Genomic DNA, 25,282 nt, shown 5'->3' with positions numbered 1-25,282 from the left:
CCTCGGGAACTCATGATGTTGTCAGTATTTTTACTCATCATTCCTCAAGGAATATGGTCTCATCCTCAGTGTCTTGACTTTCGACCCCCGTTTAAACCTCCACACCACCTGGAATTCTGCACTCAGTATGAACAATTCGGTTGTTGTGATCAGAAAACTGATAATGTAATTGCGGAGAGATATTGGGACATAATTGATTTTTTGGATATCGAGGGGTACGAGCTCTGTGGTGACACGCTGAAAGAAATTATGTGTCAGGTAAATTTCATGTTTTTTGCTCGGCTTTACAATCTTAATTTATTAAGCTTTACGGTCTTTAGACTATGAACACTTAGTTTCACACTGAGGTGAGGCCTATATGGGTTAAAGAAGTAGTCACCAATAAGTGTGTAGTGTCCAATTAATGCTCAAATGAATGCATGTTTCATTGGTAGGGGGTGGGTGGATTGGATTTATCAAACCCACAATCACAGCTTGGTCGAATTGCTATTTGAAATCACGTCAATTACTTAGGCCTATCTGTGCTTGAATGTTCTTGTCTGGCACAATGGAACCAATGTTCACAATCACGCAGACCCACTTGACACTCCAGGCATACTCCAAGCAAACGCTGAAGTAATTGAAAGTATTTCAAATAGTATTTTGACCAAGGTCTGGGCACCATACAGTATGCACAAATATCTTATTGCTGCGGTGTAATAATGATTATGTTTCCCTTCCAACACCTTGAGGCAGTGGCGATTTTAGGTCAGAGGGTGAAATAGTGGGGGGTAGCCTACGTGGTGGGGCTATTTGCTTCATTATTGCAAGCTTATGCAAATACATCAATCATTTTGTTAGGTCATTTTGCCATGACTCGCTTGCACTGTGCTTAATCAGAATCAGAATCAGTTTATTGCAGCGTTCAGGGACGAGACAGGACAGTGCAAAAACAGGACAGTGCAAAGAGAGTACAAAATGCTAGTGCACTGAGCTAAAAAAAGAACTATACAATATACAAAAGTAGTACAGTCAATGTACTGTACATTGAGTATGCAAAGCGTTAAGTGTATGTGAGTGTGTTTATGTGTATACAGGGTATGTGTGTGTGGCGTGATATGTGAGTGCGGTGCGTCCTATACAGTAGGCTACATTCAGGTCATGCGCTAGTGTCTATCGACGGTGTCTTTCAGTGGTGGCGAGGTCCATGGTGGTACGGGGGAGGGGGGAAGTCAGAGGGGGACACAAGCCTCGTTGAAGAGACGGATAGCCACGGGGAAGAAGCTGCCTCTGTAGTGTGCGGACATGGTCCTGAGGGGAGTGGCACGAAGAGATTATGGCTGGGGGGATAGGGGTCGGCCATAATCTTCCTGGCCCGCTTCAAGGCAAGGCAAGGCAAGTTTATTTATATAGCACATTTCAGCCACAGGGCAAATCAAGGTGCTTTACATGAGACATTAAAAGCATTAAAACAAAAAGCAAGACATTATAGACATTTAAAACAAAAGGCAGGACAAATTAAGAGCATTAAAACAAAAAGCAAGTCATTATAGACATTTAAAACAAAAAGCAGGACAAATAGAATACAGGAATAAAAGTTACAGTGCAGTATACAGATAAACATAACTCCTCTTAGAAAGCAGTGGCAAAAAGAAAAGTCTTCAGGCTTGTTTTAAAAGAACCAAGAGTTGCAGCAGACCTGCAGTTTTCTGGAAGTTTGTTCCAGATATGTGGGGCATAAAAACTGAACGCTGCTTCTCCATGTTTTGTTTTAACTCTGGGGACAGAAAGCAGACCTGTGCCAGACGACCTGAGGGGTCTGGATGGTTCATAGCATATGAGCAGATCAGAAATATATTTTGGCCCTAGACCATTCAGTGCTTTATAAACCAACAGCAGTATTTTAAAGTCAATTCTTTGATAGACAGGAAGCCAGTGTAAAGACCTTAGAACTGGTGTGATATGCTCTACTTTCTTAGTCTTAGTGAGGACTCGAGCAGCAGCGTTCTGAATCAGCTGCAGCTGTCTGATTGATTTTTTAGAGAGACCTGTATACATGCCGTTACAGTAGTCGAGTCTACTGAAGATAAACGCATGGACAAGTTTTTCCAAATCCTTCTGGGACATAAATCCTTTGATCCTTGATATATTCTTCAGGTGATAGTAGGCTGACTTTGTAATTGACTTAATGTGGCTGTTGAAATTCAGGTCTGAGTCCATGACTACACCAAGATTTCGGGCTTCGTTTGTGGTTTTTAGCATTACTGATTGAAGTTGAGCACTGACTTTTAATCGTTCTTCTTTGGCTCCAAAGACAATTACTTCAGTTTTATTTTTGTTTAGTTGGAGAAAGTTCTGGCAGTTCAGGGTCCTGGAGTTTTGCAGGACCAGGAGGGAGGGCAGGTTGCACTCGATCACCTTCTCAGTGGATCGGATGACACAATGCAGTTTGGCTCTGTCCTTGGCTGTAGCGGCGGAGGTCCAGATGGTGATGGAGGAGGTGCGGATGGACTTGATGATGGAGGTGTAAACGAGTACCATCACTTTGTTTGGTAGTCTGAATTTCTTCAGCTGCCTCAGGAAGTTCTGTACATCCTCTGTGCCTTCTTCATGAGGGAACTGGTGTTTAGTTCCCATTTGAGGTCCCGGGAGATAGCAGTGCCCAGGAAGGGGAAGGAGTCAACAGTGGTCACTGGGGTATCATTCAGTGTGGTGGTGGGGGGAGAGGGGGCTGGTTTCTTTCTAAAGTCTACAATCATCTCCCTCAGAGATGAGTCCAATGAGGGTGGTGTCGTCCGCAAACTTCAGGAGCGTGACAGACTGATGGCTGGAGGTGCAGCTGTTCGTGTACAGGAAGAAGAGTAGGGGGGAAAGAACACAGCCTAGGGGGGAGCCGGGGCTGATGGACCATGAGTTGCAGATGTTCCTGATCAGTTTCACATGCTGTTTCCTGTTGGACAGGAAGTCGGTGATCCACCTGCAGGTAGAGTCGGGCACATGCAGCTAGGAGAGCTCATACACCAGGAGGATGGTGTTGAAGGCAGAGCTGAAATTCACAAATAGGATCCTGGCGTGGGTGCCTGCGTGTTCCAGATGTTGTAGAATGTAGTGAAGGGACGTTTACTGTATCGTACTAATTGTAAAAAGTGAATGACCATGATTTGTCTGTAGGTGGCGCTGCAGTAACCAATTTAAAAAACAAATTTCATTCACCCTGTTTGATGTAAATGTATTGTAATGAATTAGAAAGGCAGGAGGCAGCAGCACTTCCCATATTGGGGTTTTATTGTGCACTTAAACAAGACGTACTGCTCTCAGGGGATGAGACACATGAGTAAAAGGGGAGAGACACAATAGGCAGAGAGAACAAAACGGAAACACAATCCCCTCTTCTAGTACAAGCAGAGCCCGCAACTCCTCCGGAGGTTCCACCAAATAGGACCCCTGTCCTTGCCAGGTCACTACACTAACCCCTCACCACAAAGTTCCTCGCCCTCGAGGGAACACACAAAGTTCACACCGGGCCCCTCCCGCATTGCTGGCTCCCCACCCGCCCGCTGCAGCATGCCTGGCCACGATAGCGTCTGTGTGTGTGCCCTGCTCCCGTCTGCACTCGTCACATCCATGGTCCAAAGTGCCCAGTGAACAGGAGACACAGTCAAACAAACCCATGCCTTTCCGAGGTGCCAGTTACGCATGTGGCACATAAGCCATACCAGGCTGGCACCAGGGTCAGTTCTCCTAAGAGGCATCGCGTCCACGTCCACTATGGCAGAGCAGGGCACCTTCTTCACTGAGACAGCGATGCAGCCAGAGTCCCCAACACAGGTGCAGAGGGCCACCCCCCTGACAGTTCCACCAATTACAACCCCCATCCTTGCCAGGTCGCCACAGTATGAAACCAGGTACTTATGTTTTTCCTCATGGGGAACAAATTTGCCTTAAGAACCCATGAAGTCTGCCATGAGTGGATAACACCTGTAGTGCATTAACAGCTAAGAGATCCATTCCAAGATGGCAGAGAACCCCCCCCCCCCCCACACACACACACACACACAAAATAACATCAGGCATTTAAAATGTGACCATTTTGGCAGGAAGCTAATGTTAATATAATACTTAAACTCATCTCATGAACACTTTACCCGATTCCGTCATCATCGCACATGTGTACTTTCAATTGTACATGTACATTCTTTCAAGCACATGTACATCATACAATAATGGAAGGGGGGATGCAACAATGTCATGGTGAGTGCATTTTGAATGGGCACTTTGCAGTAGTTAACAACAACGCCTGAACAACTGAATGTTGGACGCCAAGTCGCATGAGGTCATGGCGTGGTTATTTGAGAAATGTGAAATTAATAATTAGCGTAGGCTACAACAAAATAAATACTGTAAAATATACAAATCTGACATCACTTTAAAATGTTCAAAATCATTTTCTTTTAAATGTTTTTTGAAATTGATTTGAAAATTGTAATATTTTCATCCCAACAGTAATTGCCACTGCCTGGAGGCAGGCATCTAAAAGTAGGGATTGGATATTGTTCCATGCAATGTTCTTCAAAATAATGATTATAAATAAATTGATAAATGTGTGGTCAATTTGAAATGTTACTAGGCTACAGTTAGCTATTATGTAATTTCAGACTGCTTTCCCATGTCTGTCATACAGGAGTGCTCTCCGTATGCTGCTCATCTCTATGATGCAGAAGACCCCTATACTCCAGTCAGACAACTTCCTGGATTGTGCTTCAGCTATTGCTCAGAGTTTGTTGTCAGATGTCACCATGTGGTCAAGTTTTTGACAGACAGCAAGCTCCTACAGGAAACCAGCAAAACGGACCAGTCCAGATTCTGCAACATGGTTAACCTGGCTGATCAGGATTACTGTTACCCTAATGTCCTCAAGAACACTGACCTCAACAGCAAACTGGGCAAAGTGGTTGAGAACCCCGAGGGGTGTCTGCAGCTGTGCCTGACTGAGGTGGCCAACGGTCTCCGGAACCCCGTGCTCATGCTCCACAGTGGCGATGACACCCATCGGATGTTCATAGCCGAGCAGATAGGATTTGTGTGGGTCTACCTGCGCGATGGCAGCCGCCTGGAGCAGCCCTTCCTGGACATGAGCGGGGAGGTTCTGACCACCCCGTGGCTGGGGGATGAGAGGGGTTTCCTGGGCCTGGCCTTCCATCCACTGTACAGAGAAAATGGCCGCTTCTTCATCTACTACTCCATACTAGTCAACGGCAGACTGGAGAAGGTGCGGATCAGCGAGATGAGGGTGTCGGCACATGATATGAACATGGCTGATCCTCTCTCTGAGAGGTAAGGATGGTTGGGGGGATTTTTCCCGCCGACAGGTTTGCTTTGATGTGTTGGTGTTGACGCGTAAAAATGAAAACATTTCAACCTGACATTATTTTGTAACGACACTTTAAATGCACCCTCTGGATCATCCCTTAGCTGTGTTTACACCGCAGGTGACATGCATGAGCATGCTCTGTGCATCTGAGAGTCTTCACTCACTGTAGGATGAAATGACTCAAGACATAGAATAAAGGAAGTGTTGAGCTGGCTGAGATAAGTGGAACCAAAGACAGTTCCGGGATCAGCTTTCAAATAAAATATGGAATGATCACTGGTCATAAAATGAAGAGATGAGATAAGCTAACCCATTACAATGCCATTCGATATACTGTAGTTCATGAGTTACTGATGAACTCACTCTTATTTCATCCAGGGTTTTGCTTGAGATTGATGAACCAGCAGCCAATCATAATGGCGGACAGCTCCTGTTTGGTCTTGATGGATACTTGCACATCTTTACTGGGGATGGTGGAAAAGCGGGGGACCCATTTGGGAAGTATGGAAATTCTCAAAACAAGTAAGGCTGTTCAACTGTGTTTCCTGACACCTTCAGTTCAATCAATCAATATGCTCTTACAGTAACTATAGTTTAAAAAAAAAACTGTGATTACTCACTTCAATCTACTCTAGGAGTGCTCTGCTGGGTAAAGTCCTACGTATTGATGTAGATGGAAGTGACACCAATGGAAGGCCATACAGAATACCACAAGATAACCCTTTCATCAGAGACTCAGATGCACGTCCGGAGGTGTACGCATATGGAGTCCGGAACATGTGGCGCTGTAGTGTGGATCGCGGAGACCCTTTTGGACGCTATGGCAGGGGCAGGATATTCTGCGGAGACGTGGGCCAAAACCGCTATGAGGAGATAGACATTATTGTGCGTGGTGGAAATTACGGATGGAGAGCTAAAGAGGGATTTGAATGTTATGATCTCAAGCTGTGCCATAACTCTTCACTAGGTGAGCTGCATGATCTTATACAGTAGCAATGTTACCTGTGTGCAATAAATTATATTGTTTTAAATCTAAATCAATACTGTTTGCTATTATGTTTTCAATTCACAGTAATCCATTTCACCACTGAGGGTTAAGATAACCAAATGCTAGAATCTAATAATAATATAGTAAGATTTAATTCCTCCCATTAATAGATGACATCCTCCCAATATTTGCATATGACCACCATGTTGGGAAATCAGTGACTGGGGGCTACGTGTACAGAGGATGTGATTCTCCCAACCTGAATGGCCTGTACATCTTTGGAGATTTCATGAGTGGGTAAGATTATTCTGCATGTTAATCCCCTTTAATTTATGCCTACAGTACATGGCAGCTAGTCTCACAGGGGTCTGATGAAACTGATTAAATGAAATGCATTGAACCGTTGATTGAACTGAACTAATTCCTGTTGATAATCTAGTCGAATTATGGCCTTGCAAGAAGATAAGAAAACTGGAACCTGGAAAGAGAGGAGTGTGTGTATGGGCGATACAAAGACATGCTCTTTTCCTGGACTTGTAAATCACCACCACAAGTTCATAATATCCTTTGCTGAAGATGAAGCAGGTAATCTCTGAGAGTTGGAATGTCATAAAGCCTGGCTTGCTCTGGCATACTACAGTTTGATATACTGCTGTTGTGCCCCTGTTTGTAAGTGTTTGGTTCCATACCCTTTATTCTTTCTCTTCAGGTGAATTGTATTTTCTCGCTACCTCATACCCTAGTGCTATGTCCCCCTTCGGAACGGTTTACAAGTTCATGGATCCATCCAGGTACAGTATACCAGCAATAGGAACATGATTAATGTTTGTGCCGAGACTGGTTGTGACTAGCAATGAGATAAACTTTCCTATGTCAAGAGCACACCTATAATGAGGATGAATATATGGATGGTTGTGATATCAGATATAGATAAACTGCAACCCCATAGGCACTTAAGGCAATTCGGGGCACATTGATTCTGACCCATACTGTAACTGTATAATTCACCCAGGCTCACTCTTTTACGCATTATATGAAGGAATGATTCTGGGGTCTCATTGTGTAACTCAATGCACTGCACTCGTGTCAGAAATGACTTTGAGCCATGTGACCTCTTTGTGTCATCATATACTACAGGACTGATATAATCATTAGAACCTATCAGATGTTTTCCATTCTTTCCATCCATCTTGAAATCTCTGCTTTTCTTCATTCTAAGCCATGTGTTGTTGTTTTTTTTTACCCTGGATAGGCGTTGTGTACAGTGTAAAGATTCAGGTCAAGTCACTAAAGTATAAACATATCTACTGTTGCAAAGTAATTGGGTCACATGATGAAATAGTAGTATACCCTATTTAAACTGATTCACACAAAAGTAGAGTATTAGCATAATTTGGCCAAATTCATTATAGTTCTATCTATCTGGTCACATTTTGGGGGTAACACCTTAGTGCAACATCTGTATTGGATTCAGAGCAACACTAATAGCCAGAGATTCCAGTGCACCAGTGAGGGCCCCAGTAAAGATCACATTATCTAGGTTTTGTCATGAGACAAGCACCTGGAGCTCCAAGCTCCATTTCAATAGATTGCACTGCAGTGGGTTTTGGGAGGCTTGCAATAGAACTTGCCATTTGCAAGTGCCTTTACAATACTGGACAATATTTACTGAATGCATTGTATTGTGATTACAATTATTTGTGTCAGTTAACTGCACATGGCTTATTAAAGGTGCAGTAGGTGTTTTGTGACTTCAAAGAATTTGAAAAATGCAACTGACAAAATCCCTGCTCCTCCCTTCAGGCCTACCTCTAAAGCCACTCATCCAAGCAGGGGTAAAACAAATTACACTCCTACTGTAGGTTGCGGTTGGCAACTCGAAATGATTTATTAATTTTAGTGTCAGAGCAATGTATTACCTCCGCCCCAGCGACAGCGCAGGACGAGAGGTCATGTTTTCGGTGGCGGGTGTTTGTTTGTTTGTTTGTTTGTTCGTTCGTCTGTTAGGATGACACAAAAACTACTAGACCGAATTTCATGAATCTCAATGGAAGGGTGTAGCAACGTCCAACTTAGAACCCATTACATTTTGGAGCGGATACGAATCACAGGGCGGGTCTCCTCGTTTGTCCATTCACCATTCATTTTTTGGACTAGGATTACGCAAAAACTACCAGGCCAATTTTCATAAAACTTGGTGGAGGGATGTAGCATGGGCCAACTTAGAACCCATTACATTTTGTAAACCCAAGTTTCAATTCACAGGGCAGGTCCACGAGCCACCCAAACATGGCCGGCCATTCACCTCTATTCATTTTTTAGACTAGGTTTACGCTAAAACTACCACACAGATTTTCATGAAACTCATAGCATGGGCCAACTAACAACCCATTAAATTCTGGAGCGGATCCGAATCACAAGGCAGGTCCACAAGCCGCCCAAACACATCCTGGCCGGCCATTCACCACTATGCATTTTTTGGACTACGATTACGCGAAAACTACCAGATCGCTTTTCATGAAAGTCAGTAGAGTGGTGTAGCATGAGCTAATTTAGAACCCATTCAATTTTGGAGTGGATCTGAATCATGGGATGGGTCCACAAGCCTCCCAAACATGGCCAGCCATTCACCACTTCATTCATTTTTTGGACGTGGGGAGCGAAAAATTCCCCCCATTCATTGTCAATAAGGGGAATTAAAACACCTTATCTCACCATGAGACGGTCACAGAGACATAGGATTTGGACTGGCATAAAGCTCTTGACCTAATGAATGCAATACCAAACATGTCCTGCTCACACGCACGTGCGCACGCATAGAGCCACGAACAGTAGCGTTTCTAGCTTAGATGCCACCCTGGGCGAACCCCCGCTACGGCGCCCCCCCCCCAGCCCAGAGCCGACACGGTGAGATGGAACACTTTCACTTTCACACGTGAAATGAACGGGCTGTCAACTGTCAAGTTGTTGAGGTTGTTGAGCGGGGGGGGGGGCAGTTCTGATCCCTGATTTGCCGCTGCCAATGTTGCCCATGCCTAAATACGCCACTGGCCACGAAATGCGTTCATGGGCGGAAGTCTGTGCTCTCTGAGCACCATTTCTAGTTTATTGATTGCTGTAGGGATGTAATGAGAAAGGCAAAAAATATAACAAAAAGTGCTTCTGTGCCAACCTTACCTGACAATTTCTCATTCTTGTGGTTCTTACAGGAGGGCACCACCAGGGAAATGCAAATATAAACCTCTCCCTGTGAAAGTGAAAGGGAAAAAGGTGCCGTTTATACCCAAGGAATGTAAGTAATAAATGCTCCTCTGCGTTGATCTTCTTTGAATGGTTTTAATGCATTAAATAATTAATAATTCACTAGTTAGGCAAACATTGGAGGGTGAATCTAATTTGGCAAGCTATTTCATAATACACAAATTTAGAAAGATTGTCCCCAGCACCATCTATTTACATTCATTTCATTTGCCTGTACATGTTGCCAAGTTGTATAATGGGACTGAGATTTCTATAAAACTATAAAAGCAATGTCTTATTTTAACATGAAACAAAAGAGAAAGAAAATGTCACACTCTTTCATCAAAGCCAAACATTTTGATCACAACATACAGTATACACTTTATGTGTCTTCGGGATTCAATTGATGTAAGGCACAGAAGAGGTCAAAATGTCTATATACTAACATATAGGCCTTTGTAATTTCAGTGACAGTGCTGGCCATAGATGAGAAACCTACGAGACCACCACCTATAAAATTCAAGCTTACCACCAAGCCACCAGTCACAAGCCAGACCAAACCTACCTCAAGAACAACAGAGGAAAATACTCTTAGCCCTTCTCTGTCCCCTAAATTGAAAGCCAATGATAAAATAGTGAAGACAACAACCAAAGCTCAAAAGCCAGAATTAATTAAACAGAGTAAAAATATAGTTCTTAAGAATCTGACAGCCAAAGCACGAACAAAAAAGATTCCTCTGAAAACCCTCAACAAGCAAACAGCCAAAGTGCAGACAAAGAAACCCTCCCCCGTGAAAACAGCCAAAGCTAAAAAACTTCAGTCAAAGAGTAAGACCCCTCTAATAAAACTCAACAAGCAAACAGCCAAAGCTAAAAACCATCAGTCAAAGAGTAAGACCCCTCTAATAAAGCCAGCCAAAGTGCAGACAAAGAAAGCAACCACTTTTAAGAAAGCTGTAAAAAAGCTGTCTGGACATGACATGGTAAGCAAAGATCAGAAGACCAGAGTACCTATCAAAGGAACTAAGAAGGCCTTCAAGAGAAGCAGGGCATCATCTGATGTCACCCCCAAGAAAATGCAGAAAAATAAAGTATATGTGAAAAGTCTTTAGGTTCATTGAAAATGTATTGCTTATCCTGAGTATCAGTCATATTCATGTTTGTATGGTACTACACTATATTCTTACTGGTGTTGAATTGATCATGTTCCTAAGACAGAATAAACTGCAGAACATTCTTGTTCTATGGCAAACATTTTCACTGCAATTGCATTCATGTAATGTGAATGTCTTTTTTAGTCCAGTTACTTTGAACGGTGGTCAAGTAATTAATTCAGATAAATATTTTTGTGTTAAAGCTAAAGATGGAACTAGTCAACAAACGAACACAAAAACACACTGTGAGCTTCTCTGAAGTCCTCTATAATTCTCCACACACTGATCCCAATTAAAGCTCAATTAAAGGATCTGATCTCTGCCTCAGACTGTATTTGTCAAATGTACAGTATGTATGTAGAGAAAGATTTCCCTGTCATGTTGTCAGACTTAACTTTTCACAGGCATACAGTATATCTTTTCATCTCATCTTCTTAAAAGACAGCAAGATTATGAAATGATCTACTGTAGCTGACATTGCTATGTTGATTTAATTCCCTCTTGAAAAACAGGTGTACAATTTAACTCAGATTCACTTAGTAAATGAACACTTGGTAAAAGCACCACCTAATGTAACTTGTATTAGCTTTTATCAGACGATATACAGTAGGGCCATTTAGAGCACAAGTTAAAAGTGATGCTACTGCCAACATACCAATTATACCATATATTTGACTAGATTCTGAAGCTGTGACCTTGGGACTGTAGCAATAGCAGACCTGTCAGAACATTGATTTAGTTCTTTGTAGATCCTGAATAATGTGCCCAAAGCCATTTCTTCAAGGTCTTAAGAGACACTTCCTGCGAGAACACTTTTCAGAGCAGGGTATCGTTTTTCAGGATGACAGGCAAGTGAGTACTCTTATCTGTGATCTCTTATCTCTGGTGCAGCTACTCATCAAATGTTGCACACAGTTTGTCATTACGTTGTTTTTTGAGTACATGTAAAAAAACTGCTCTGTTGAAATTTCAGGTGACATGCAGTGACATGCATGTTAATTTGCATCTTATACATAGTAAGATCTTCATGGGATTTTTTTATGAATAAAGAAATGAATTAAATGATAAGATGTCATATAACAAAGCATTAGAATTTTTAATAATTAATAATATTTAGAAACAAAATAAAGAAATTAAGAAGCAACAACGACAAAAACTGAAACAAGGCAAAAATAGACACTACAGTACTGTACATTCCAGATCAATTATTGCATAGGGGAAAAGTTATTGAATAACAGGCATCATAACTTTATTTCTCTGTATAGAGCAGAGGTGTCCCATCCTACAGTATATCCCTGGGGACAGCACTGTCCCAGCCGACAATGTCACCTCCCAAAGACTTGGCCTGGCCCCCTGCTTAGAACTGGATTCCTAGAGATATTTAGCGGGGCTCACAATTCATGTTGAGAAGTGGTGCATGTTGATTTAAAGTCTCATTTTTACTGTACTTAATGTTCAAATCATTTTGATCAGAGTAGAAGATCAGTTCATGATCACTATGATCATGTTGAAAAATAGAATATCATAAACTGCTGTCACTCATGTACCATTTGCGTGTTTAATGCTGGCCAAACTGATGGTTATCATGGACAATGTCTCCCACCCTCTACATGACACTCTGGTCAGGCAGAGGAGCACCTTCAGCAGCAGACTGATCCTGTCATAGTGCTCTACGGGGAGCTTCTGTAGGTCCTTCCTACCAGCTGCCATCAGGCTGTTCAATGCATCTTCTGACTGGCTGGACAACCTGAACCTGAGCCAGCTTGGAGTGAGCTAAGACATATATTTTGGTGCTCAGACATTTATTGGACAGGACAGTTAACATTCCTGATATGACTTGAATAGACACACAGCTTGATTTGATTTGAAAGCCTGATTGACTTGAATTGACGGTACAGCCAAGATTGTAGCCTGGGTTTTTACTACTCTAAATAGTACTGATCACGCCTTTTGTGCCTTACTGTGCTTATATGTTGTCTGTATACAGTAGGTGCAACAAAGATCATTAAACTATCTATCACTCCACCCAGATCAGAGAGAGCTTATAGTATTCCGGAGACAGTTTTCATTATTGATAGTCTTGTTTGTGCAGCCACTTGGCTCAAACATTCCCTTACGGTGTGGTGTGAACCACAGTGTCATCACTTAAGTGCCAATAGTAAGAAGTAGAGTGGCAGCACTATCCTCGCTTTCTTTATTATTCAAAAATGAAGCCAACATACTGTTGCTATTACCTCATCACTCATGACGGCGGTGCACCTATCACAAGTTTGTGAGAAATGTAACACCATTCCTTCACCTACCCTAACCCTAAATGATCAACTGCCACTGCCAGAAAAAACAGTATACCTTACTATCCTACCTTTTTTAGTATTTTTTATTATGTCTGACTTGCTGCTGTGCAACAAGAGAAGGATTCTGACAGAAACTAAAAATGTAATTGTATCCAGCAGAACCATTACTAACGACAATGTACTGTTGCACAGAATACAAATGTACTTTCTCTAGTGTCAATAGCTTATGTTATTGTGGTTGATGACCTCACACTCCAAGATTGCAATGCATACATTATTTCTTGTTTCTTGGTAATCATCTCCTTGGGTAAAACATTTAAAATATCTTGTAATGGCAGAGCCAGTGTGTGGATCACAGGGATAGTGAGGTAGACTCCCCCCTATGGTAATCTGAGGCGATGATAGGTTGCTCTCTACTGGGCAAAAACATCTGACACTTTGCTCATTGTCAGCTGGCCTGGAATCCTGAGGGAAATGTACAACTGTTCTCCATGTGGGTCACTGCTCACCTTCCTGATCTTGTACTGTACACGTCTCCTACTCAAAGCAGGCCAGTTTAGCTGACAGTACAGTAGAGGTATTACAGTACTAAGCTTTGCAGATGGCCTTCTCTGAGGGTTTACACTGCTAATAGTTTTGCAACTACATGTTGTTTGAAGTACAATAGACCCAACATACAGTATTGCAACAGGGGTCAAATTTGTGTGCTGGAAAACCTTGTTAGTGCATACAGTTACTGTAGGTGTTGTGGTGCTCATGTGAATTTCATGTTGATTCTTTGGAACATCCCTAACTTGACACATATTATAATATAAATATTCAGCCAGTTAAGCACCATACACCATTCATACACAGAATTCAATACAATGTTGATAGAATATTTTAATTAATTCTCAGATGTATAAAGTGCTTCCCTTAAAACCCCAAAATAGTTTCAATATTAATTGACAGCTTCTATTCCTCAACTACTGTATCTACAGTAAGTCATTTTCACTGTTCACTGTTCTTATAAAGTATACCAAATTCTTAGCAAATGATTTTACAGAGATAAAGATGATTGATTACACCACAAATACATCTTAAGATTTAACCAAACCATTATCAGGGGAACCCAAGATGTTTGTTCTACCAATCTCAATGACTGATCTTGTACACAACATCTCCAACTTGAAGGATGCCAGTCTCCTTGGCAGTGTACAGCTGTCCAAAGAGTGGGGAAGTTTTGTAAATGTGTTTCTCATCTGGTTCGCACAGTCGATAGCTATAAAACAAGGTAAATTGACAACTTAAATTATGCAATAGTTACCACATTATTCTAGTTCAAATTCAAGCAATAAGATAGGCTATTTCTTCAGTAGCAGAAGTCTCATCAGATAAATATCTCAACAGGCAACTTTCTGTATGACCACCTATATGACAACAGTGAGTGTTTCTACCATGCAGTTATTTTTACCTTTTGAGTGTTTCCAGTGGCTCTTTCCTAGTTATTATTCCGGTTTCTGGGTCAACAGTGGTGAAAACACACCTGATAAAGATATATATACTTGGTTAGCACCTGATGATTACCCTGGCCAAACCGCTTTGTGACTGGAGTGCAGTGCATTTTGTGCACTAAAATGGAAATCATTCATATAATTGCAGTTTGCCTTTCTTTTCTTTTTTTACAGCCATTTGCACCAACCTTAAAACCAAAGGATGAATTTATCTTTGAGCATGTACATACTGTACACAATACCAGTAAAATGAACATGTTTGAATTCCAGTAGACCTGGTCATAGATGATTCTAGGTTATTGACACATTACCTTCCACAGGCCATCACACGTTGCATTCGCACACTACCGATCTGGATGTCATCCCAGGAATCCTTGCCCCAAAAAAAAGTTGATATCATTTTTTTTTGTTAGTCAACACCATAGAGAAGAACAAAGATATAATCTGCACAAGTTTCAACAGACAAATCGTGCTGTATTTTCAATTATAGATTAAAAAAGATGATATGCAAAATGTGTTCCTACAATGTGCTAGCGTGGATACTCTACAGTACCTCATCAAATGCGTCACAATCGCTGATGACAATATTGGGTCGAAATCGTTCCACCGTTACATCTTTCTCCAGCCTGCTGCTAAGGTCCTTCACAGACGGTTCAGACAGCAGCATTATAGGAGCAACGTCTGGGTACGCCACCTAGGGGTATGTGATAAGACACCAGCTGTCAGCTAGTCAAATGTTATCACTGATTATCACAAACAGTGAATTTAACCAGTAATTAGCCCTTGAGAAGTGTACCTTCTCATTCTGTGTGAAGAGAGGTTCTTTCTCCCCTGGTCTCCTGGGCTTCATGTGAGGTTCAAAGTGCACCATGCGAAAGGGTCTCTCTGCTGCCAGGTATTGAGTGAGCCAGCTGGAGACTTCATCCCCGCAGTCTCTGCCCTGAATGTCAGCACTAAACACTCTGGGACACAAATTCAACAGCAAACTTATGGTCACACATTTGGAAACGTGGGGATGTTATAATGTTGGTCAGCATGTCAAATATTAGATAGATAGATACTTTAATGATCCCGCTAGGGGAAAATTTTGCATTTCGGAAGAGGAAAAATTACAGCAAAGGTTGAAAATGCAGATAGAGAATATGCATAGTAGCAACAAGCATAAAAAGAAGAACAAGGACTACAGTATATACATCCATACGTACAGTACAGCATGTGTAGAGTATAGTAAAGTATTGTCTAGGTGGCTAGACAGAGTAAGAGCTGTTTAATTATTTGACCTGCAGTCTATGATAGGGTTTTCGGATTGCAGAACAGGAAACCTTAGCTCCTCCATGTCTGGACCGTTGAGACACACCTGTCCTCCCTCAACAGTCAGTGACACCAGGACGAGGCGCGGCTCCTGTCTGCCTGTCACCATCTGACCATTCTCTGTAATGACCAGCCAGTGCCTGCATAATGAACAAGACAAGTGCACAGTGAACCTGCGCCCCACACCTAGGATGCATGTCGTCTGCATGTGAAATTGTTGAATGTGTAAGTGGAGTGGGCTTTTCTAGTTTATCTATAGAGTCGGCATATAGTCATATTTTTGTTATGGTCTGAAATGTATATAATGTAAATATGTATGTATATATGTATATGTGTATGTATATCAGTGATTAATAGTTAATAAAAAATTTGCCTCATGATTTAAACTTTCTGTAAGAGAAAAATAGCCTACATAATGAAAACGTAAAAAAAAAAAAAGGCCATGCAATAATATGGTATAATAATAATAATTATTAATAATAATAACAATAATACTATGAATAATAATAATTCGTTTTATTTAGAAAGCACTTCATACAGTACTACTGTTCATTTGGTCTATGCCTCCCTCTGTCCATGTAGTGTTACTGCTCAATGCATTCTACAAGGTATAAGATCTAAAATCACCAAAAGAGCTTCTAAACACCTCAAGCTCTGAACTCTGTGGATTTGAAAGTAGACCCCCTGAATAGAATAGATTATATTTTCAGTCTTCTATATGTACAAAGCAAAATGTTTGATCGTTTGGTGGGTGTGTCAGAGGTGTTACCCAATCAATGGGAAAATTGAATTGTGGCGAGCGCCCCCAGGTGGTGGGCTCTGGTACATGTTTGATGGACGCACGCATGCACACACATATAGGGGTCAATCTATTGTCTATGGGGTGTGATAGCTGACATTAGAACTTGATTAGGACTAAGCAGAGAGGAGAACTGACGTGTCTATATTTGTGTATACGTTTGCCACCCCCCTATTGTGTTGATGGAGAATACAGGCGATGTCAGACGTCAGATGTCACGTAGGTACGTATCAGAGGTGCACTCAATTACTGTATGTGCACACGCATGTCTATGATAGGCCTATTGCTTTTTTTTTTTCTTTACTTTGCGTCTATGGAGTGTGACAGCTGACGTGCCTTATTTAGCTGAGAGGAGAACTGTCTTGTCTTTGCAACTCCCTTATTTTCATATTACAGTATCAGTCTGCTGATTGGGTATACACCTCTGACACACCCACCAAACGAAAGAAAACCTACTTCAAAGCCACACGTAGATGTCAGCTATTACGCTCCATAAATGTCCCCCCCACTCACCCCTCCCCGGTTCCAGTGAGTGGGGAAGAACACTTATTGATCTATGTAGCCTAATGTGGGCTATAGCCTACGTTATTTCACTGGTGTCGAATGTTAGAATTAACGGATCAGAACAGTTACTTTTGCACTCCATCACTTGAAAGATGTAGCCTAGTGTTTCAATTCAACAAGCCACTCGTCTCAACGATCAATAAAGAACCTGACAAATGCGAGAGATTTACCGATCTCGAAGCTCTCCGTACTTCAGACCTATTTCTTGACATTCTGCCAAAGCCACGGACACAGCTTTTCCAGATTTTAGAGGGTGTATGAGAAGCTGCGAAACAATCCCCACACGCGTAACTTTCTTTGGCTTTCGAAAGTACTTATATCCAAGTCCCAAGCCGAGAGCAGTAATGGTTACGCCTCCAACCAGTAGAAGAGCTTTTCTATCGGTGAGAGCATTTAGTAGCTCTTTTAAGTCCATTTTAGGAGTCTTCTTGTGACCAAACTATTGTTGCTTGGCAAGTGCGTGTTGTGTTGCACATTGGACTGGGGTGCGTTCAGCCCGGGACAAAACGCAGCAAAACGTTTATTGAAACAGAAATGGTAGTGCGTTGAACACGTCCGGAGGGAGGAGGGGCGGGAACTCTTCTACATAATTATCATCAAATGCTCACAGCGTGCGGAGGCGTGCGGGCAGTGAGCATTGATCAGTTCCCCTGCTTGCCCATGAGCCTAGAGGCAAGCATGCCTGAGCAGGAGTATTGCGATATGCGGACCGCACCCACTCAGTGCCACCCAAGTAGCCCCACTCCAGGGTCCAATGTCATAAACCAGCCTGACCCCTGTGTCTGCGTCTAACCCAGTAGCTGCCTAGTGCTGTGATTGGTTGATGTGTAGTGGAATTCCCTCCCCCACTCCCTCCAGATGATCCATTCTAGCATCAACCCTGTTGCTGTTGTGTTATGCAAGCATTGCAACTGTGGCAGCTGACAAGGCCACTCTTTGCATTCTAGTCGAAGGATTGTACTGAGCCTGATGAAAATGTTTATAGCCTATATACTTAGCCTACAAAATGTGCTTGATGTTCAAGCCATTGCAATTACTAAATTATATTTAGACAGTTTAATAAGCTTCAGATCTATGCTTCTGCTATTATTGTTGGATTTTTCTGCCTTTGATGTAAAATAAACATGCAAACAATAGGCCTATACTAATTCATGTGAATCTATTTTGATGTTAGATATTTGCTTATATAATTCCCACAATGTATAGGACCTAGCAGTATGTGCACCATTTTGTAGGCTATTCAATAGCCATTATAACAAGATTTGCATCAGCCTATTTTACAGCATCATAGGGGTGTAGAAACCTCAACTATATAACTAATGCTGTACTTATATGACCACCTATATGACTACCACCTACGTGGACACTCTGCATCCACTCGGCACATCGCTCCTCACACCATACAGAGAATGGGCACTTATCCCAGGCACTTTGGAGCAGAGGTAGGAGATGGTCTAGCAACAGACAACTTCAGTGGTGCAGCAGGAATGTGTAGACATAGTGGAGCGTGAGGATATGATACACTAACCTGTTCCAAAGGGATTACTGAGACAGAAAGGGGAGCACACATGTTACCAATGAAGCTAATTAAATAAACAACTATATAATAATGTTGAAATGCTTTCAAAAACATGATTGTAGCGGCCTCTTATCAAATACACATCTTTCTAATGCTGCATAGTTCACCCCAGGCTGTGGACAGAATGATTGTTGAGCTGACTGTTTCTGTCCACGCTTTGATTTGTGTGACGCAATTCCTTTTTTCAGGCTGTTGTGTTTGTGGAGTTAATAAAAGATCCACTGTAGTCAGAGAGAGAAGTGGCTGTGATTAATTTATTCTCGGAATCCCTAAAAGATAAAAAGGGTTTATGGAAATCAACACCAACAACAATAACCCATACAATAAGTTAAAATTGAATACTTATTAGCTTATTCTTTTACAAAACCTTACTGTAGAATATGTACAACAAACATATCTTCAATTGTTGCATATGTAACTGAGTGAAATGTGGAGTAACTGGTGAAATTCACTTCTCACAGGAGCGCTGACAGTCCCTCCACATCCCTCTTGGCACAACTATCAGTGCGTCAGCTTCCCAAACGGGATTCCAGGGTTCTAATCCCGCCCTGGGTATGTTGAAACAGATGGGTGACATTGGTGCCGTGACCCGGATATCCAGTGGTGTGGAGTGAGTTTGGAGTGGTGAGTGTAACCAAGTGAAGCATGAAGTAGCTGGTTAAATTCTCTCCTCACAGGAGCGCTGACAGTCCCTTCAATGGGGGACGTCCCTATTGGCGCAACTCTCAGTGCGACCACCTCCCAAGCAGGAGGCCAGGGTTCTAATCCCACGCTGGGCATGCCGGAACAGTTGGGTTACACATACACCAAGCTGCAGTGGATGCATTTGGACTTGAGTTGGATCCAGTGTGCACACTGCCATTCTAATACGGCAAGGTTTACAGCACATTCATGTCTTCACTGCTGATAGGGTACACCTCTGACTCACAGAGAAAACCTACCCCAAAGCCTGTTGCACACCATTTCAAGGAAAGATACTGTTTAATCTGGAAACTGTAGCAAAACAGTGCACATCATTTCCAGATTGAACGCACTGTACTTGGGTTTGTTCCAAGGGATCAATGATTGATGAGCATCCTGTAGAAGGCAGAAAAACGTCCTGCACGCCTACATTGTATGTTTGTTTAAGTACAAATATGTATATTATATATTGTATAAAATAGTTTATTTCACACCTGTAATTTGTGATATCAGGCTATAATACCAGTAATTATATTACAATATATTAGTATATTAGTATATATATAACAATATATTAGTATTGTTTTTCAGATTATGTTACAGAGTTAAGGATGTTTGGCTTAGATATTTGAATGTGAGTGAAAGCATGAAAATCAGAACGTTGTGGTGTATAATAGACCTGTCGATCGAAACGGCCATGGCTCTTCTCTGTCCTGGCCCCACAGTGGTGGAATATACTGCCCACTGACGTCAGGACAGTAGATTCGCTGCCCATCTTTCACCGCAGATATGGGAAGCTCATACTGTATTTCAATGTGGGAAGGTCGAGATACAGTAGGCTATGACCGTATAGAGATACAGAGATATCGGTTTGGACTGGCATAAAGTTCTCGGCGTGACGTAGCCATACCAAACATGCACATATAGCCAAAACAAAAGTTTGAGCGAAGCCAGCTAATTATGGTCGTAGCTAGATTACTGCTGTCGGTCCTGTCATATCTAGCTAGATAGCCATTTCCTACATATGGGACATAACTTGGCAAAATCGTGTTAAAACTTCAAAGGGAAAACACTTCCAGTGACATCACCCTTTGAAGTCCAGTGACATGCCCTTTTGAGGTTTTGCCACAATTTTGCCGCGGTATTTCCCATAAAGGAAACAGCTACACTGATGGTGAACCATTTGTCAGTTCACCTTACGCTTTCCACAAATCACTTATGGAAGTTCAACTTCCTTCACGTTACACCATGAACCATATTTGGAAGTTCAACTTCTGTCACGTTACGCCCTTCACAACTTGGAAAGGAATGCAGCATAAAGCTATGGCTATGGCACTTCCAGGCGATTAATGATTGGCATCTCGTGGAGGGAAGTGTGTAGGCTATACCAGAATATAGATAAACTTTCTGTAGACCTATTCTGTATGTTTGTTTATTTACAAATGTATTTGTAAAATAGATTATTTCAGACCTGTGGTTTGTAATGATATCAGTGTGGTGGACCCTAAAGGGGCATTCACCCTGGAAACCTTGGGGTGGGGTAATGTTGGCTGCGGTTGACGCTTTTGTATTTAAGGGCTCAGCCTTTCCTATTGCTTTTAGTTTGGTTTAGTGTGTGGACGTTGATTAAATGCTTGACGAAAAGTCAGTGTAGTATATTTTTATACTGTACCATACTGTACTACATCAATACATCTGTATTACTCTCATGTAGTAATCATTTTAGTAGAATAATTAATAAACTTCACTTTAGTAGGAACTGTGTTAATTAAGGAGTTTAACATGTGGGTTACAACAGATGTCCTTTGTCCCTGAGTCAATAAGATAACACCTTTGAAGTCAGTTAGCCTAGAGTTGTAACATGATCCCAGGAAGGACCAAGCAGCCCCATTGTCTGAGGAAGGGGGGCAAGAGCTCAGCTGATGCAAAGACCAGTTGACCCATTGACCAGTCAGAACTTAGTTGAACCGTTTGTGACCATGTTTATATCCTTTGTATGCAAATGTGTTTGTCATGTGAGACCTGGCCTGAAGCCAGGACATATAAACTCGGCCCCTCCCTGTGAACCTTAGTAATGCCGAAGATTCGACCCTGTTAGGCATGCTCAATAAAGTGATGATTCGACGTTTTTGGCCTCCTTGAAGTTCTGTTCCACAAGAAGATGAGGCATCCGAAATACACTGCATCAGTCAAAGATTTCCCACTTGCCTCTTTCCAAAGCCTCTTGGCACCACATCGGACTATCCTCCTTCCTCTCTCATTACATTACAGTCACAGTATTTAGCAAACACTTTTATCCAAAGCGACTTACAATAATTGCATTTAATGTTGGAAGTCAGTGTACTACACCAGAACTCACAAGTGTAGGCTATCTCCTTTCTAAACAAGTGACTAAGAGCATAATCTAGTGCTGAAGGCAACATGCAAGAGTAGCAAACTAAAAATATAATAGGTGCTTAAGAGGGAGGATCCTGGTAGTACTTCTTGAAGAGGTGTGTTTTGAGCCTGCATTGAAAGATGGCCAGCGACTTTGCTGTCCTGACCTCAGTGGGCAGTTGATGGGAGAACTTGAGGTGGTTGAACACCAGGGGAGCAGCAGCTTTCTGGACAGGTTCCAGAGGTTTAATGACTGACGCCGGGGCCCCAACAAGGACGGAGTTGCAGTAGTCCAGGCGAGAGATGACAAGATGAGCACCTGCTCCATTTCGTCAGTGAGGAAAGAACGAATCCTGTTAATGTTGTAGAGCAGGAATCTGCAAGAGCTTGTAATGGATGTGATATGTGTTGATTCTCCCTACTATCCTACTATAAATCCTACTATCTTACTATAAAATGAAGGTTTGTCTGTCTGAATAAATTTTTCTCCTCAATGTGTTGGTCAATTCATCCAAAACTGCACATGGGCACTGATCATTGGCATGGACATGGACTGACGGAGCTAATTTTTCAAATTAAATGTTTTATGTGAGCATTTGCAATAAAGTCTGCACGGAGTTGCGCACGCATCCCCGGAAGTAAACTATGTTGGTCATTGCCTTGTGCATAGTTTAGATCATCTGCAATACAAACAACAAAACATATGCTTGCAACACAGTCTCACGTCAACACTTGAAGGGGATTTATTTCATCTGGCTCCTGATATATTTGTGTGTCATTTCAAAACGTCAAGCGCATCCATACAAGTACACAACTACATTGGCCATTACCTCGCACATTATCATTACAAGCACAAGTTTAGACTTGATCACCCCAAAACATAGCCTATGCTTGCAACCCAGTCTCATACATAGATGTCAGCACTTGAAGGGGATTTATTTAATCTGGATTCTGATATTCCCATGATCAAAGTATCAACGCAAAAAAAACAACCACCATGTAGCTTACTTCAGTGAAAGATTCAAATGACGTAATGACATAGATGACCTTCCAAGTGAAACTATTTTTGTCTTTGACATAAATACTGAGGTCTATGGACAAAGTAAAAACAGCAGATGCTAACACCATGGGGAGTCAATACAGGGATTTGTCAAATGGATACTCCTTCTGTTGCCTTTCTGTGCAGGTCTGATGACTAGAGGCAAAACACATGGGCACAATGCCAGCGCTGCTTGCCTTACTGTTAAAATGGCAAACAAATTCAACTGATAACAAGACAAAGTGACATAGCTACTGAATTATATTTGATTTATTTGATGGTAGGTAATTATTACATTGATTATCTTTTCTTCTTTTTTTTTAACATTCTGGATTTAATGGAGTTCATAAAATGGAGGAACACAAAAAAGGCCATATCCAGAAAGCCCATATCAGCACTAAAGACAATTTCTCAAGCATTAATGTGGGGAGAGAAGCACCATGCTTTAGTTAAACTGGTCATTCTATTCCTTGATGAACTTTATTTGTCATCATTTCAACATATTCCAGGCACACACGGAGAGTTCATTCATTTGCAAAAATCTCATATGTTTCAAGTGTGTCTGGGTCTTGAGTACAGTACATGAACATTTATGATTTTTATGAACTTTTATGATCTTTATAAAAGTTCATAAAAATGAACTTTTATGATTTTGTTAGGCCTAAGTACAGTGTATCCAAAAAAAAGAAAAGAAAAAGAAAAAATATTCAAAAGGCACTGAATATCTGCAAGTCTACGAGAAGCTTCCCAGTTCTGAACCTAGACAGAGCTGCGTCTCTTGAAGGCCCTGAATGGGGCGAGAAGGTGCAGGCCTGTGGATATGGAGCTAACGCTGCATTGGCGTGGGCTGCATACGCACCCGGTGGAGCCAGGTACAAAGTAGTGCGGGGAGACGCCACTCTGCTCCATGTAGGCATCTGAGAAGGAAAGATCCTCCTCTCTGCTCTTGTACCACAGACAGGAGCATATAGTCTGGAAATGTAGCACCTCGGTGTAGACATCCTTGAAGTCTCGCGTTGCGCCGCCGGGTGTGCAGGTGGATGGGGCGGGGACTGGGACGAGACAGGAGTCACTCTTCAGCGTCTTCCCGCTGGACAGCAGCCCTTTCTTCTGCTCGGCGTCCCTGCGCTCGTCCTCGGCGTTCATGGTCAGGAAGCGCAGCACCACCAGGTTCAGGAAGGCCCCGATCACGGTCAGGCCGGCGAGGATGTAAACGAAGCAGAAGGCCACGTACCTGGGGTCGTTCTGCAGGGCGTGGTCCTTCTGCAGCGCCACGTAGTCCCCAAAGCCTATGGTGGTGAGTGTGATGAAGCAGTAGTAGTACGCGTGAAAGAAACTCCATCCCTCGTAGTGGGAGAATGCCGCAGCCCCCACGCATAGGGTGCTCATACAGGAGAAGAAACCAATGGTCACCATGTTGGCCATGGAGACCTCCGTTTGACGCAGTCCCAGGCATTTCTTGGCACTGTGGAGCAGGTACCTGACAAACGTGTTGATCCGCTCCCCAAGACTCTGGAACATGACCAGGGTGAGCGGGATCCCCAGGAGGGCGTAGAACATGCAGAACACTTTCCCTGAATCCGTACTGGGGGCTGCATGCCCATATCCTAGGAGTAGAGGCCAGAGATAGCAGTATTAGTCAGATTTCATTTTCTTCAGAATGGCATACTACCTCAGACCAATATGTAGTTTTGTGTGGCTTTATGTCACCTCAAATCATGAAAAATATTGCTGCTGATTGACAATAACTTTAGGAGGTTAACTACATGAAATGAGTAGACAGTCAAAAACATTCATTTTACTCACAATCGATTTGAACGAAATGGGAAGGCAAGGCAAGGCAACAACTGCTTAGCTTAGCCTACCTATTGTTGTTATCACAGTGATGGCGAAGTAGAAAGATCCAGCGAATTTCCATTGCACCCCGGCTTTATGGGGTTTCAACTGCAAAATCACAACTTCAAGCTCGTCAAAGTTTGCTTTGGTCAAGTTATATTTGCGCCTAAGTTCATACTTTCTATCATCCAGCTTCTTCCTCTGACTTTTTTCCTGTTTGGATTCCAAAGTGTCGAAGACGGCCGCTCCAACCAGAAAGTAGGTAAGGATGCTGATGATGAGCACAAGTGTGCGCGCGTTCTGTCTCTTCATTATATAGAGACTCAGACGTTTTGCCACAGAGAGAGAAAGAAACAGAAACGTCTCATATCTACATAAACCATCTCCGCCGTGGAAAACACATTCGATCACTTTCAAGGGAGCGCGTAGGCTATTGAGTAGGAGCTGTCCTTTCAGGACCACCCCCATCACAGTTGGGCACGCAACCTTGTTTGGCCAATTGTCACGAGCGTTTTGGAAGCTGTTCAGCGGAGATTTTTTTTCGTCATAGTAGGCTACCCATTCCCACTGTAGTTTCC

The 25,282-nt window shown here is 42.3% G+C and overlaps 3 protein-coding genes across 3 annotated transcripts; 1 reads left to right on the top strand and 2 right to left on the bottom strand.

Moving 5' to 3' along the window:
• Window positions 1-15: 15 nt before the first annotated feature.
• hhipl2 (HHIP-like 2) lies at window positions 16-12,421 on the top strand (the record flags this gene model as incomplete). The annotated part of the gene is made up of 10 exons (XM_084438967.1): window positions 16-258; window positions 4,661-5,313; window positions 5,729-5,872; window positions 5,986-6,317; window positions 6,509-6,635; window positions 6,778-6,923; window positions 7,048-7,129; window positions 9,548-9,630; window positions 10,047-10,213; window positions 12,359-12,421. 10 exons carry the CDS (start codon window positions 16-18, stop codon window positions 12,419-12,421), a joined length of 2,040 nt encoding a protein of 679 aa, XP_084295093.1.
• Window positions 11,809-17,657, bottom strand: marc1 (mitochondrial amidoxime reducing component 1). Its single transcript, XM_084438657.1, has 7 exons — window positions 17,364-17,657; window positions 15,800-15,970; window positions 15,316-15,481; window positions 15,073-15,213; window positions 14,831-14,892; window positions 14,480-14,551; window positions 11,809-14,287 (listed from the first exon to the last, which is right to left on the bottom strand). The coding sequence occupies exons 1-7, from the start codon at window positions 17,606-17,608 to the stop codon at window positions 14,161-14,163; spliced, it is 984 nt and encodes a 327-aa protein (XP_084294783.1). The 5' UTR covers window positions 17,609-17,657; the 3' UTR covers window positions 11,809-14,160.
• A 5,970-nt stretch (window positions 17,658-23,627) lies between these two features.
• On the bottom strand, window positions 23,628-25,016 carry kcnk3b (potassium channel, subfamily K, member 3b; the record flags this gene model as incomplete). Its single annotated transcript, XM_084438655.1, has 2 exons — window positions 23,628-24,475; window positions 24,734-25,016. The coding sequence occupies 2 exons, from the start codon at window positions 25,014-25,016 to the stop codon at window positions 23,628-23,630; spliced, it is 1,131 nt and encodes a 376-aa protein (XP_084294781.1).
• Window positions 25,017-25,282: the final 266 nt, after the last annotated feature.

This window comes from Borostomias antarcticus (genome assembly GCF_949987555.1).
Source record: "Borostomias antarcticus genome assembly, chromosome: 5".
Classification (NCBI taxonomy): Eukaryota; Metazoa; Chordata; class Actinopteri; order Stomiiformes; family Stomiidae; genus Borostomias; species Borostomias antarcticus.
This window is presented reverse-complemented; position numbering and strand designations above follow the sequence as displayed.